Consider the following 13,600-nt stretch of genomic DNA (forward strand, 5'->3'; position numbering starts at 1 on the left):
TTGTTTTTTATATTTTTTATTTTTCTTGTGTTGTTTTAGTTTTGTTTTAGTAGTATTTTCTTATGTTTTTTTATAGGATTGGGAATCCAAGTACACCCGATCGGAATACTACCATTCCAGAATTTTTTTATGCTTGTTTTTATGTTCTTTATTTTTTTTTTTTTTGTGTGTTGTTTTAGTAGTGTTTTCTTATGTTTTTTATAGGATTGAAAATCCAAGTACACCCGGTCGGAATACTACCATTCCAGAGTTATAAACTCTGGTTATTACTCTGTTATTGAAGATATTAAAAAAATTCTTACTGAAACCCAATTAAATATGTTTTCAAAAACTGTATTGGAAGTTGTTTTTGATTGCGTAATAGCTGTAAACTTTCTTCAGTGTTTCCTTGTCTTTGTATGCCTGACCTTTTTCAACTTCTGGTTGGTGTTTGTCTGTTATTAGCTTCGCGTTGTTGATGTCGATTTCTGGATCTAGTTTTTCACTGTTGTTTTCAAGTTTTTCTACCATTTTTTTAGCAACCAGTTTTGCATAGTCAACTATGTCAAATTTGTCGTTTTCAAATTCTCTTGTTTTTTACTCTCCTTCTTCTAATTGGTGTTCCAATGTGTATGATTCTGTTGTTGTTGTGTTATTTTCAAGTATTGTTGTGTTGTTTTCGAGCATTGTCACATTCTCTTGAAATAAATATGTTCTTTTCCCATTGTCCATTGCTCTTTATGAGAACTGGTATAGATTCCATGTCCTATCATTTTTTACAATATTTCATTTACGTGGCATTTTTTCATATTAAAACAAGAGTAAAATAACACTACAAAACAGTAATTTGTTGTTGATTTAGTAATTTTTTCTCTTTGCTAGATTTTATGGTTTTTTTCTGGTGTTTTTATGATTCCAGTGTTGATTTGTCCGTCCCCTACCACGAAGAAGAGAATCTGTTTGTGTTTTATTACTGTTTACAGTATAAAAGTAAATATATTTGGCCATGGACGGTATAAAAGAAATAAAAATGGGCTTGGACAGTAAAAATATAAAGTTTGCCATGTCCTAGTATTTTTTAAAACATTTAGTAAAAAAACAGTATTTTTGTAAGTTTCTCTTCATAAATTCGGTAATTATTGACGGGCCCAATATTTCCTAGGCCCAAATTAGAAGCCCTAGTTAGCTAACTCGAAGCTCTCTTTCATGGAGGGTTTAACACTTAGCCGCACCTCTGACTAAAATCTTTCACTTCTCTCTCTCTGTCTTTCTCATTCTGCCGCCCACCGAGGATCGCTTCTAACTCTAGGTATGTTCTCCGTCTTACTCTTTATCTCGCACACTTTTATGTTTGGTATTTGAACTTGATTTTCGTTTCTCTCATTCTCCTTAGCCTAGAATCCTCGTTTGGTTTGTATTTTTCTTTTCAATAGTTGATTGTTTGCAATTATATATGTGCGAATGTCATGATCATATGTAGAGAAGTTCTTGATTCAACGACTTTTGTTTTGCCAGAGATGAGTTTAATATCTCAAAATGTTGTCCGTAAGGCTAAGAGGGAGAAGAATGACCCACCTTTGTATCCTGAAGAGGGAGAAGACGATAAAAATGGTAAAGAATCTAACAAGGATACTATGAAGATCAAAAAGAGAAAAAAAACACTGAAGGAGGAGGATGATGAGAAAGTGGTAGTTGAGCAGGAAAGGGAGATGAAGAAGCTTGAGAATGTTTTGTTTGGATCACTTCATTCGTCAGCTGAATTTGGGAAGGACGATGAGTTTGACAAAGGGTCTGCTTTGTACTTTGTGGACCGCTCTGCGAATAATGCCCTCACTGTTTGTGACGATGGTGATGATGTATTGGCAGAAACTTCTGATGAGGAGGAAGATTTGAAGGTAAGGAAACCTGTTTGGGTTGATGAGGAAGAGCAGAGGGCCAAGATTAATATTGCTAAAGTTAACAGATTAAGGAAGCTGAGAAAGGAAGAGGATGAGAGTGTAATTTCTGGTTCAGAATATGTCTCGAGATTGAGGGCTCAACATGCTAAGCTTAACCCGGGCACAGAATGGGCTCAACTTGATAGGAAAGCAAGGGGTGATGGGTACTCCTCCGACGATGAGTCGTTGGATGAAGAACATCAGGCAGTACTAGCCCGTGGTTACAAGGATGTTGAAGGTGTTGATGATATCCTCAGAAGAAATGAGGATGTTGTTGTGAGAAGCAGTGCGAAATTGTTGCCTGGACTTCTTGAATTTTCAAGACTTGTAGACGCAAATGCACAGGAGCCATCTAAGGGTCCTATACATTCTGTGCAGTTTCACAGAAATGCTCAGCTGTTACTTACTGCTGGATTAGATCGAAGGCTTAGATTTTTTCAAATTGATGGCAAAAGAAATACTAAAATTCAAAGCATCTTTCTTGAAGATTGCCCAATTCGGAAAGCTTCTTTCACGCCTGATGGTTCTCAGGTGATAATAGCAGGCAGAAGAAAGTTCTTCTATACCATGGATTTAGTGAAAGCAAAAGTTGATAAGATAGGCCCACTGGTTGGTAGAGAAGAAAAAAGCTTGGAGTTCTTCGAGGTTTCTCCCGATTCTAGCACAATTGCATTTGTTGGCAATGAAGGTTATATCTTGTTGGTTTCATCTAAATCAAAAGAGTTGATTGGTACACTAAAGATGAATGGAACGGTTCGTTCTTTAGCTTTTGCGGATGATGGGAGGCAGTTACTGAGTTCTGGAGGGGATGGACAGGTTTATCACTGGGATCTAAGAACAAGAACTTGCTTACACAAGGCCATTGATGAAGGTTGCCTAAATGGTACATCTCTATGTACATCTCCAAATGGATCAATGTTTGCAGCTGGTTCAGACAGCGGTATAGTGAATATTTACAACAGAGATGAGTACTTGGGGGGGAAAAGAAAGCCTATGAAAACCATTGAGAATCTAACCACCAAAGTAGATTTTATGAAGTTCAACAATGATGCTCAAATATTGGCTATTTCTTCAAGCATGAAGAAGAACAGCTTAAAGTTGGTGCATGTTCCTTCATTTACTGTATTTTCAAACTGGCCTCCGCTGAATAGGAACCTACAGTATCCCCTGTGCTTGGATTTCAGTCCTGGAGGAGGGTTCATGGCCATGGGAAATGCTGCTGGGAAAGTGTTGTTATACAAATTGCATCATTATAATCACGCCTAGATCATCGGAGACTTGTGATTTCAGCTGGGAAAGCCAAGCCATTTTGGATTGGAGAAGCAATATGATCTTATATCACCTTCCATTGGCAACAACTTTGAAACCAAAATTTGGCTTTTCTTGATTGATGACTCCAGAGTGTCATAAAAGCCTGCATTATTTAATTACTGTTATGCATTGGAGTGGAGCACCAAATTCGGTTGCTACAGAAATTTTGTTCTGTTGAATTTATCATGTAAAACTGAGGTTTCATATTTGGGAATCTAATTGTAGTATCAGTTTTTGTTACAGAAATATTTTTCTCTTTAACCCGAATATGTTTAAAAAAGTGCAATAAACTACAAAGTAGTTTCTTATGAAATCATATATTGATTTCTGGAACATTATCTTGATTGAAATGTCATTGTCAATACCTGTTAGGTGCTTTTGAACTTAATTTAAAATCAAATTTTCCAAAGAGCCTGCATTTTTTAGTTACTGTTTGTATTGATCCTTTACCTTTTTCTCATCCACAAATCGTTTGTGAACATAAAATGTGTAGTATTTTTACATTCCAGAAATAGACGATATTTTTCTAGATATTGAGGAACAGTTCATTTGGAACTTCACTCTTCAATGCTCATTGCTCTAAGACATCATCTCACTATATTTGACTGACTCTTTGTTTTTGAAAATTAATTTTGTTTTCTGTTGAATAATTTTATCCAGAAAGTTCTCACAATTGCTACTATGGACAGTACTTGGTGGAAGTTGTTGATGAAGAAAATAAGAGAAGCAAAAGGAATAATAAGTGCTATTTATGCAAATTCATATAATGTTGACAAAATACAGAGTATGGTGGGCTAATGAAATGATATTATAATGTAAATTTGTGTAAAAGCTTGAAACGTTGAACACAACATACCTTATGACACGTAAAAATCACAAAATAGGTTTTCTTTTTTTTTTTTTTTTTTTTTTGAAAAAACAAAATAGATTGTAAGAGTGTTTACAGATTAATTTAGTCGGAATTTTTCTTTTTTAAACCAAATTAAACTAATTAAATGATCAAACCAATCTACTCAAAAATAAGTTTAGTTTAAAACCATAATTTGTATATTCAAATTTTTTAACAATAATTGTTCATTTTTTAGTTATTTTATTAACTTTTATGTTATAAATATTTTTTTTTATAATTAATCAACATCAATATTCTACTTAAAATTATTCTCAAATATCAATAAAATAACCAAAAAATTTTAAACGTCTAAATCCGTTTGAAATCACAAATTGCGGATTATATAAACCCCTTAGTTTGCTGATCCAATATTTAAGCAAAAAAAACAAGACTGTTGATCCAATACTTTGCATAATTTTTATGTTTATTTTTTGATAAAGAATATATACTATTATCAACTCCCATCGTCCATTTGAAGTTCATCTCTACAAAATAAAGATATTGTTGTTCAAATCTAAATAAATAAATAAAACAGTAGTTCCAACCTGTAGTTTTTCGTAATTTCCACGCTACAAATGTTTCATGCAGAACAATTAACAAAAATGAACAAAAAACTCCCATTCCAAAATACAATACTAAGTAGTGAAGAATCTCTACCTTTGTACACTCAATTTGGCTTGGTTTGGTTTGCTCTCAACATCTGTAATATATTGTACAAAACGGATAATTCGACTTTGAAAACAACCACAACAACAATTATTATTGAAGGGTGGAATGGAAATGCTGATTATTGATTGCAATCCATATCTCATCCTCACTGCAAATGACAGAAAGTAGGAAATATAAGCAAAAACAATATATGTATCATGCCAATGGTATAGAACAATCTTTGATCCTCAAGAATTCCATTCCCGTATCCACTCATTGCCCCGAAGCCAAACCAGCATTCTCTTTAAAGCATTTGTGAGAATTCTAATCAAACATGGTGCATTGCCTGACATATTACATTCTGGGTGACCATTTGGAACTTTATCAGTGATTTCGATAGATGGAGACCTGTTCATGTTTTGTTACTTTAATTAGTGAATTGGAAAAGAAGCATAACTTACTATGGCAAAATGTACTATTCACTAGTATGTCAATTTCTCAGTAAGGGAAACAAAGCATTTTATGTTAAGATTATTAAAATTTAGCCTCAATTGACAGGGGTACGAATAGTTGACTAGAACTAAGATGCATTATTGTGAAGGGCAATTATTTTGTGTTAATATCCTTAAGCACGCATTACATGCACTTTGTCAATGTCAGCCAAACAAAAGGGCAGCCTAACGAAGAAAAGAAGTTTTCAAAAGTCACCATAACAATTTTCACACCTTTATCGAGCAGTCACTAGATTGGTTAAAAGCAAGAGCATCATCTATACCCCAGCTGCAGCTTTAGCCTCAGAATCCGTCTTTCCCTGTACAGATTTAATTTAAATTATATATACGTGTATAGATATAAAATGACAAATCCAAACTCAAATTATAAGTATTCAAGTTATAAAATTAGGCATGGATTTGGACATCTTAAATCTCGCATCCTAAATTATGGTGAAGCACACTTACATGTAACAATAATCTAATATTTTTTTGTTAAAGATAACAAAGTTGGTGATGCAAAAATATAAAAAAGAAGAGAATAAGATTTGTCAAAAATGAACCTCAGATGGAGGACTTTTCCGAATCTTCCGTGCAGGAGTCCTCATTGTGACAAACTCTTCTGAAGCTGTTGGGTGAACACCAACTGTGGCATCAAAATCAGCTTTGGTCAAGCCAGCTTTGATAGCAATTGCGAATCCCTGGAATTTCCAAATACTTCACAACCATAAGTACATAATTCGTAATCTTTCAAACTGAAAAGGCAGAATGAGATCTAAAGAGAATAAAACATTATTAACCTGCACAATTTCAGGTGAATCTTCTCCGCACATATGCAACCCCAGAACTTTGTTTGTCTTAGCACAGACCACAAGTTTCATGAAGACTCGGTCAGGGAGCCCTGATATAGTAGCCTTTAAGGGTCGGAAGTTTGCTGTGAAAATGTCAACATCGCCATACTGCTCTACAGCCTGCACAAGTACTAGCAATTTAAAATCAAAGGTCAATTCAAGAATTAGTGCGTCAAATAATTGTCTTACCTGTTCTTCAGTAAGACCAACTTGTCCAGTCGGTGGTTGCGAAAACACAGCAGAAGGAACAGCTCTATTCAAAATAATGATAATCAGATTTGAAGTTCCAAATGTACACATATCAAAATTTAGAATATGTATTAAAATTAGAACAAACAATGGTGAAAAATCAGCTGATAATAATAATAATAAATAATAATACAAAATTTTATATGAATGAGAAAACTCTTCAGAGACATAGTCCACTTGCAACATATCTTTAAGGCATCAAAAAAATTATAAAATGATATGTCACAAAAAAAGAATACCTGTAATCAGGTTTTGTTAGTTCATTCAGGAATAGTGTTTTTGCCAAGGCACCTCCCGCCATCAAAGCAACTGGAGTGAGATTTAGACGGTCTGTAACATCTCCAACTGCCCAAATGGAAGGGACTGAAGTTCGAGAGTATTCATCAACCTAAAGAAACAAGTGAAGGAGAAAAGCATTTAAGATACATGATAAATTCTAGAATGCACTCCCAAAAATGGAAGTATCGATTGACTCCTTCATGTTTTTGGTATCCGGATAACTATAATTCCAATTTTTAATATGAAGATGTACATTGTAGATTTTTAAGAAATCTTATAATTTTTTAAGAAATTCAAAAAAAAAGTTATAGTGTCAAAAAAAAAGTTTAAATTGTCCATTGCACACGTACTTGATTTATTTTATGTGTGTAAAATAGATTGTTTAAATTCTATTTTTTGTACTAATAATTATTTTGAAGTGCTCAAAAATGTACAAGATGTTTTAAATAATTATAATGCACACTCTCATATAAAATAAGATTAGAACTATCTGGATAAAACATGAAGATGATGTATTAATACACCTATTTTTTTTAGAGTGCGTTCTAGAAGCACCCTACGATCAAAATATTTATGAATAACTATCCCTTTTGCTTAAACACTAGTTAATTTTACCTACAAAAAATAAAAATAAAAAAGGTTTATCCAACATGATAAACAAAGAGAGGTTATAAAACTTGACTATATTAAGAAAAATACCTCTATTGCTCCATTTTTGTTCATATTGACCCCAACAGCCTCCAGTCCTAAATTCTGCAATGCAATATGTTAAATTTTCTTGCATCCCATAACAGATAAGCAGTTAAGGACAGATTTAAATACTTCAGGAACTAGTATCTTTAGATATACTACTTGCACACAAGCCTTGACGAACAACAATTTCATGAATCTGGAGATGCCTCCAGGCACTTCAAGTAAATTAAATAAAATACATACCTTAGTATTAGGCCTGCGTCCAGTTGCAAACATAACATGTGAGAAACCTTCAATTGTTCCTTTGCTGGTTTTTAAAGACAATGTACCATCAGCGGATTTAGTGATTGCTTGGGGAGACTCCTCCGTGTGGAACTCAATTCCTCTAACAGACATTTGTTCTCCAAGAAAATCTCTGACCTACAAAATCATAATAACAAATTTCACAATCGAAAAAAAAAAAGCCCAGAAAATTCCCATCTTCATCTTTATGATATAATAAAAAAGATCATATTAAGAATGGATCACCCACCTCTTCATCAAATCCTCTCAGAACTTTCTTCTGACGTATAAATACATGAACCTCACTATTCAAACCATTGAAGATGCCAGCAAACTCCAAGGCAATGTATCCACCACCAACGATTGCTATCTTCTCAGGCTTAGATGGCAAATCAAGGGCAGCATCTGAATCAATTGCATACTCGCTGCCAGGAATTTCAGGAATGAAGGGTCGCCCTCCAACTGAAATTAGTATATTTTTGGCCGAATATATTTTCCCATCTACATCAACTGTGTGAGGATCCACTATCTGTGTCGTTGAAACAAAATTATGTTTATGAAAAAGGAAAATATTGAAAATCCAACTCTGCAAAGCCATAACAAGAAAGGAACAAACAGATAACTAGTCATTAAACACCCAAAGAGGATGGCTTTGTCCCACCTTTCCACGGCCTTCAATCAAAGTGACACCAGAATTCTTCAAGACATTCTTGTAAATGCCAGTGAGACGGTGCAATTCAGCATTCTTGTTTGCCATCAAGGTGCTCCAATCATGCTTTGGCTCATTGTCATATGACCAACCAAAACCATGACTTTCTTCAAATTCGTGAGAATATTTTGAAGCATACACCAGTAGTTTCTTGGGCACACATCCACGAAGCACACACCTGAAAAGGTTACTATTAATCACAACAACAGATAGCACAAACGTGAAATTCATGAAACTCACTCGTTGCTCGTTAACCCAACATAAAAGATTGCCCCAAATTCATTTCCATTGTGACATCATAGTTAAGACTCAATCCCTTTTATAACACAGTAAGCGAAAACAGATACTCATTTCCAATTAATCATGTGATACATAAATAAATGTACACATTATGTATGTATAGGTGTATATAACACATCCACAAACACTCATTTCCGTCCCAATATCCGATACCAGAAAAACGAAATATTTGAGACGGCAATAATGTTTCAATGCAGAATGATTGAAGGCAGAAAACAAAACAGACACATGCACTGAACATGGTCAAGTTTCTAAAAACTTACGTGCCGCCAACGCCGCCAGTGGTGTCGGATGAGATAGTTGCGAATGGAAGCTCGCAGACAGCGACAGAGGCACCGAAATTGGCGGCAAAGCGGGAAGCACGGACTCCCCCGCTGCCGGCGCCGATGGTGAAGAGATCAAAATCGTACTTGCGGCCGATTTCAGCGCCGTTTTCGGACTCGGCAGAAGCTGTAATGAAACCACGCCGCTGCCGGTGGTGATGGTGATCATTGAGAAAGATTGAGCGAGAGCGGGCGCGAGCGAGTGAAGTTAAATTTACTGGAAGAGACAGAAAGGGGCTAGAGAGAGAAAATGAGAGGTTCTTAGAGAAGAGGAGAGTTGTGGATGTGGTGAGCTTTGGCGTAGTGAAAGAAGACGCCATTTCTGGGGAAGAGGGTTTCTTCTGAGCTCTACTACTAGTCTACTAACTGAAATGAGAAAGATATACCTTATGCTGTGGAGAGAGATTATATCCTGACCGTCCATTTATAGCGGGTCCCATTTGTGATACACGGTTGAGATTTACTTAAACTTGATTGAAGGATTATTCTAGAGCCACGGCCACCCTTTTCATATTACATTTCATGCACTTATCCTTTTTTTAAGGGTATTTTAAAATTAAAATCAATTCCAAACCATAACTCAAAAACAAAATTTGATTCTCCTTCCCATTTATTTATTTTGATGACAAGAACAATTTGATTAGTTTTAAAGACAAAAGGAAAGCTAAAGGAATATATCCTGCATGTATTTAAAATTGATAAAACTAACTTACCAAAAAACAAATAAAGATGAAAAATACTGTCAATTTACAATTTGGATTGAGAACTTGAAGTTGAAACAATCACAAGTTGCCACTTGGGTTGTTCTAATAATCTCAGTATAAACAATCACTTTTTGCAGCAAACGACAGTATGTCATCTTCTTTTTTTAGCTTTGAACTTCAGATGTTTCTATTCTATCTTTGATTTCTAGGACAGAAGTCAGAAAAAGCTACAGGCAAAACTGGTACAAAAATTTCCTACTTTTCTAAAGCCTTTTTTTTTTCTTTTTTCCTACTCAACTTGTTCTGCATCAGTCCACCATGAAATGGGGCCTGAACCATCAAAATCCAGTGATCCCTGCAACACCAAATCAATCAAGAAACAAAATATTAGACTCTTCAAAATGGTTAAGCTGTTTTGAATCTTTCATGTACAGAATTCAACATAACATCATGCTTAATGTGTGTCAATATCAACAAAAATGGGCTAAATGATCTATCCTAAGCAATGCTTAGCATGATGCTTTAGTGCATATCCTAATCCTACAAGTAATTCTAGTTTTTTTTCTTTTTTGTCAGTACATGTAATTCTATTTAAAAGTAAAATATATAAACATCAATAATATTCAATAAGATTAGAATTGATTTCTCAATATAATATAAACAGCACATTAATACTTTATTGTTAAAAGTATACTAAATTGTGCCAAATTTGGGATGTTAGCTGTACTTAATTTGACAAACATTAATTGGTCAACTTTAATACTTTACTTTATGTATACTTTGTGTCAAATTAAGTACAGCTAATATCACAAATTTAGCACAATTCTTAGTATACCTTTTACATAAATATTTGACAATGCTATCTCTCATTGCCACAATTTAGCACTGCACTGGAGATGTTTCAAATGACTAAAACACAGATTTTGTGACAACCCATGTAAATCATCATAATACTGTTCCTGATTTTCCACAAAATGGGGGGAAAAGATAAACTTAAAGAAAGAACACTGTTGCCTAATCTGTGTTATTATCTTGAGCCTTTGAAAATGACAAGATATCATGTACTCAAAGTGATACCAAATCAAATGGCGGTTCATGGATGAACTTACTGTGATCACCATAGGGGCAAATGGCTTTGACTCATTCAGCTGTTCAATTGGAACTGGAGGATAATTTACACTCCGAACTTGGAACCTTATCTGCCGCACGAAAGAAAAAGAAAAAGAAAAACAACACTTTTAGACTCTTGGCACAGTTGCCATACCTGAAAAAAACCAAAGTACAAGAATATGAACCTCATCCTGCCAATCAATAATGAAATCTTCTCCATTATAGTCCCATATCCATGTCACTCTGCCTCTGCAATCCTCAAGAGGTGAATTGAATCATTAACATTTGGATCCAATTACTTGGTAAAGGAAGCAATCTTAAAAATACAAAATTTAACAAGGATGATAGTTTTACACATTTTTCTATTAGAACAGACAATCCATGGACTAATACCTCTTTCTTGGATCAGGCTCAGGGCGTGATGGCTGAGGCAATAAATTGACAGGTACATATATGTCATCAAAAAATCCAAGTGACACTGCCAATTTCACAATTAACTGCCAGTTACACAATTATAAATCCCACAACAGCACACAGAGAAGACAATATAAATGAATTATCACACACAACACTATAACAACTAGAAGCAGCCACAAGACATACAGCGTAAACCATTAGCATCTGATTCCTTTAGTTTTGCACCAATAATTTCTCCAACAAACGGACGAAACATGATTACGGTGAACACCACCTGCCAGATTACGAAAACATGGTGATTGAATTGAATTGTAACAAAACAGTGTCCTACATAACTGGAATAAAACCAGTCATCAGTTCTCTTACAAAATTAAAAACAGTCATCAGTTCAACATAAAGTAATGTTTTCAGTGAAAATAAAAGAAATTGGGCATATGTGCTAGCAAGCCACTTTACCAAGCGAGTAAGCAACCTACAAGTTCAAGATTTAAATACAATTTTGAAGAAGAGATGTAACTGTTGAAGCATACCGTGTAAGTTGCAGCACCTTCAGAGGGAAAGATAAAACCACCTTCAATGGATCTAATATCATAGACAGAAATACAAAGCCCCAAGTTCGAAACAACCTTCATTAAATAAAACAACCCATAGGTGCTTTTAGAAATTATAAATTCAAGCTGAACTAATGTTAAAGGGGAAAAAAAAAAGAATGAAATAGAAACAAAGGGTGTTCCTTAAATCATGAAGATAATACTACAAACCTTGTCTAAAAAAAGCTTCTCAAGCTCAACCTTAATGGCTTCAGCTAAAGGAAGCCTCAAAATGTCAGGTGGCACACGCAATGTGTGCTCAATTCGGCTAAGGTAGAACATTTGGTTTCAGACTATAATAGATTCTAGATATACTCCTGCTTTTCATGAACATAAAAAATATTATATCACCAAAGGTGGTGTAAAAATACAATTAATTATATAAAAATTAACAATTTAAAGCAAAATGTCATATAACTTTTCTTTCCAACCGCCATGGAATTGTGAATTAATAACTAATTTGGAAAGAAATAGATAATCAAATGATTTTAAGTTGAGTACTAGTGAGTACAACCCTATACTATAATTTGTAATGAAAACATGTATAGAATTGACACCTGAAATGGATGAAGCGATTGGAACAAAGCAAGAGAAAGAGAGGGTGAGCGAGCGCGTGTTCGTCGTCGACCCTGTCCTTGCACTGTGGCAGCCTTCTGGCTTAGGAGACCAGAGAAGAGAGAACGAGATAAAGAGAGCGGCACTGCGAGTCTGCGAGAGACAAAGAAATGTTTTTTCTTTCTTCAATTTGAGGAGGCGACTGTGGTGTGAGTGTGTGTTCCTTTTCTTTTCTTTTTTTTTTTTTTTTTTTTAAAGAAAACTTGACCACTGTTTGCGTTTTTTACTTTTAAAAAAATATATAATAAAATAAAGGCTAATTAGTAATTTTTCTCCCTGAATTTTGACATGTAGTAAATCGTGCCTCTTGAATTTTTTGGCCGTTAAAAATTTCCCATGAACTATTGAGATTGTTAAATTTAAAGACTTTTGTCTAATTTCATTCAATTTTACTGTTTCCGTGATTGTTTATGTACTAAACCATACTCCCCAGACTTTGATATCTAACAAATCATGCCCCTTAAACTTTGATATGTACTAAAACATGCTCCTTGAACTTTCATCCATGTTAAAATTTTTTACTAAAATTAGACAAAGTCCTTAAATTTAACAATCTCAATAGTTTGGGGGGAATTTTTAACGGCCAAAAAAGTTCAGGGGGCACGATTTAGTACATGTCAAAGTTCAGGGGAAAAATTACTAATTAGCTTAAAATAAATAATAAATAAAAATATCATTGAAAATATTTTTTTTTTTAGAGAAGGGATGCCCTTATGGGAAGAGGAGAGACTCAAGATTGCAGGGGTCATCGCCAATCTATATTGTAGATTCATCTAGCCCCAAAGCTAACTTTGTGAGCTTATGGGCAAAGGTGTTTGTCGTACGTTTAACATGAGAGACTGCGCCATTAGGGAAGTGAGATAAAGTCGTGTTAATTTGCGTGATAATATCTTCAAAGGGGGAGATGTCTTCATTGTTGGTTGCTAAGGCGTCAGTGATCCTTTTGCATTCAGTTTCTATTTGAGAGATAGGGAAAGATTCTTCAATACACCAAATGAGTGCTTTGAGGATGGACTTTGCTTCGAGGGTTGCAGCTTCTCCACCTCTTTTGTAGGGAAAGCGATTGCTACTACAACTCCACCTTCGCTATTACGAATTACACCACCAAAACTTGAAGTATGATTTGATTGCGAGCATGTTGCATCAGCGTTGAGCTTGAGAAGACCTGGTGGGGGGGGGGGGGAGAGACCAATTGGATGGAGGAACCTCTGGAAGTTCTGGAT

The 13,600-nt window shown here is 34.8% G+C and overlaps 3 protein-coding genes across 4 annotated transcripts; 1 reads left to right on the forward strand and 2 right to left on the reverse strand.

Moving 5' to 3' along the window:
• Positions 1 to 1,126: 1,126 nt before the first annotated feature.
• Positions 1,127 to 3,473, forward strand: LOC115697445 (U3 small nucleolar RNA-associated protein 18 homolog). Its single transcript, XM_030624455.2, has 2 exons — positions 1,127 to 1,288; positions 1,495 to 3,473. The coding sequence occupies exon 2, from the start codon at positions 1,497 to 1,499 to the stop codon at positions 3,180 to 3,182; it is 1,686 nt and encodes a 561-aa protein (XP_030480315.1). The 5' UTR covers positions 1,127 to 1,288; positions 1,495 to 1,496; the 3' UTR covers positions 3,183 to 3,473.
• Positions 3,474 to 4,651: 1,178 nt separating this feature from the next.
• Positions 4,652 to 9,466, reverse strand: LOC115697296 (glutathione reductase, chloroplastic). Of its 2 annotated transcripts, XM_030624243.2 has the most exons (11): positions 8,882 to 9,466; positions 8,271 to 8,496; positions 7,860 to 8,138; positions 7,571 to 7,747; positions 7,334 to 7,387; positions 6,595 to 6,743; positions 6,296 to 6,359; positions 6,056 to 6,226; positions 5,819 to 5,956; positions 5,490 to 5,575; positions 4,652 to 5,172 (listed from the first exon to the last, which is right to left on the reverse strand). In XM_030624243.2, exons 1-10 carry the CDS (start codon positions 9,259 to 9,261, stop codon positions 5,534 to 5,536), a joined length of 1,680 nt encoding a protein of 559 aa, XP_030480103.1. In that variant the 5' UTR covers positions 9,262 to 9,466; the 3' UTR covers positions 4,652 to 5,172; positions 5,490 to 5,533. The 2 variants fall into 2 exon arrangements, with proteins under 2 accessions (XP_030480103.1, XP_060957573.1); XM_061101590.1 differs by having other exon boundaries at positions 4,652 to 5,575; positions 8,882 to 9,412.
• Positions 9,467 to 9,678: 212 nt separating this feature from the next.
• LOC115697298 (uncharacterized) lies at positions 9,679 to 12,539 on the reverse strand. The gene is made up of 8 exons (XM_030624244.2): positions 12,320 to 12,539; positions 11,934 to 12,079; positions 11,703 to 11,798; positions 11,359 to 11,446; positions 11,149 to 11,233; positions 10,941 to 11,004; positions 10,755 to 10,844; positions 9,679 to 10,000 (listed from the first exon to the last, which is right to left on the reverse strand). The coding sequence occupies exons 2-8, from the start codon at positions 12,042 to 12,044 to the stop codon at positions 9,935 to 9,937; spliced, it is 600 nt and encodes a 199-aa protein (XP_030480104.1). The 5' UTR covers positions 12,045 to 12,079; positions 12,320 to 12,539; the 3' UTR covers positions 9,679 to 9,934.
• Between the last annotated feature and the right edge of the window lie 1,061 nt (positions 12,540 to 13,600).

Source organism: Cannabis sativa, chromosome 7 (genome assembly GCF_029168945.1).
Source record: "Cannabis sativa cultivar Pink pepper isolate KNU-18-1 chromosome 7, ASM2916894v1, whole genome shotgun sequence".
Classification (NCBI taxonomy): Eukaryota; Viridiplantae; Streptophyta; class Magnoliopsida; order Rosales; family Cannabaceae; genus Cannabis; species Cannabis sativa.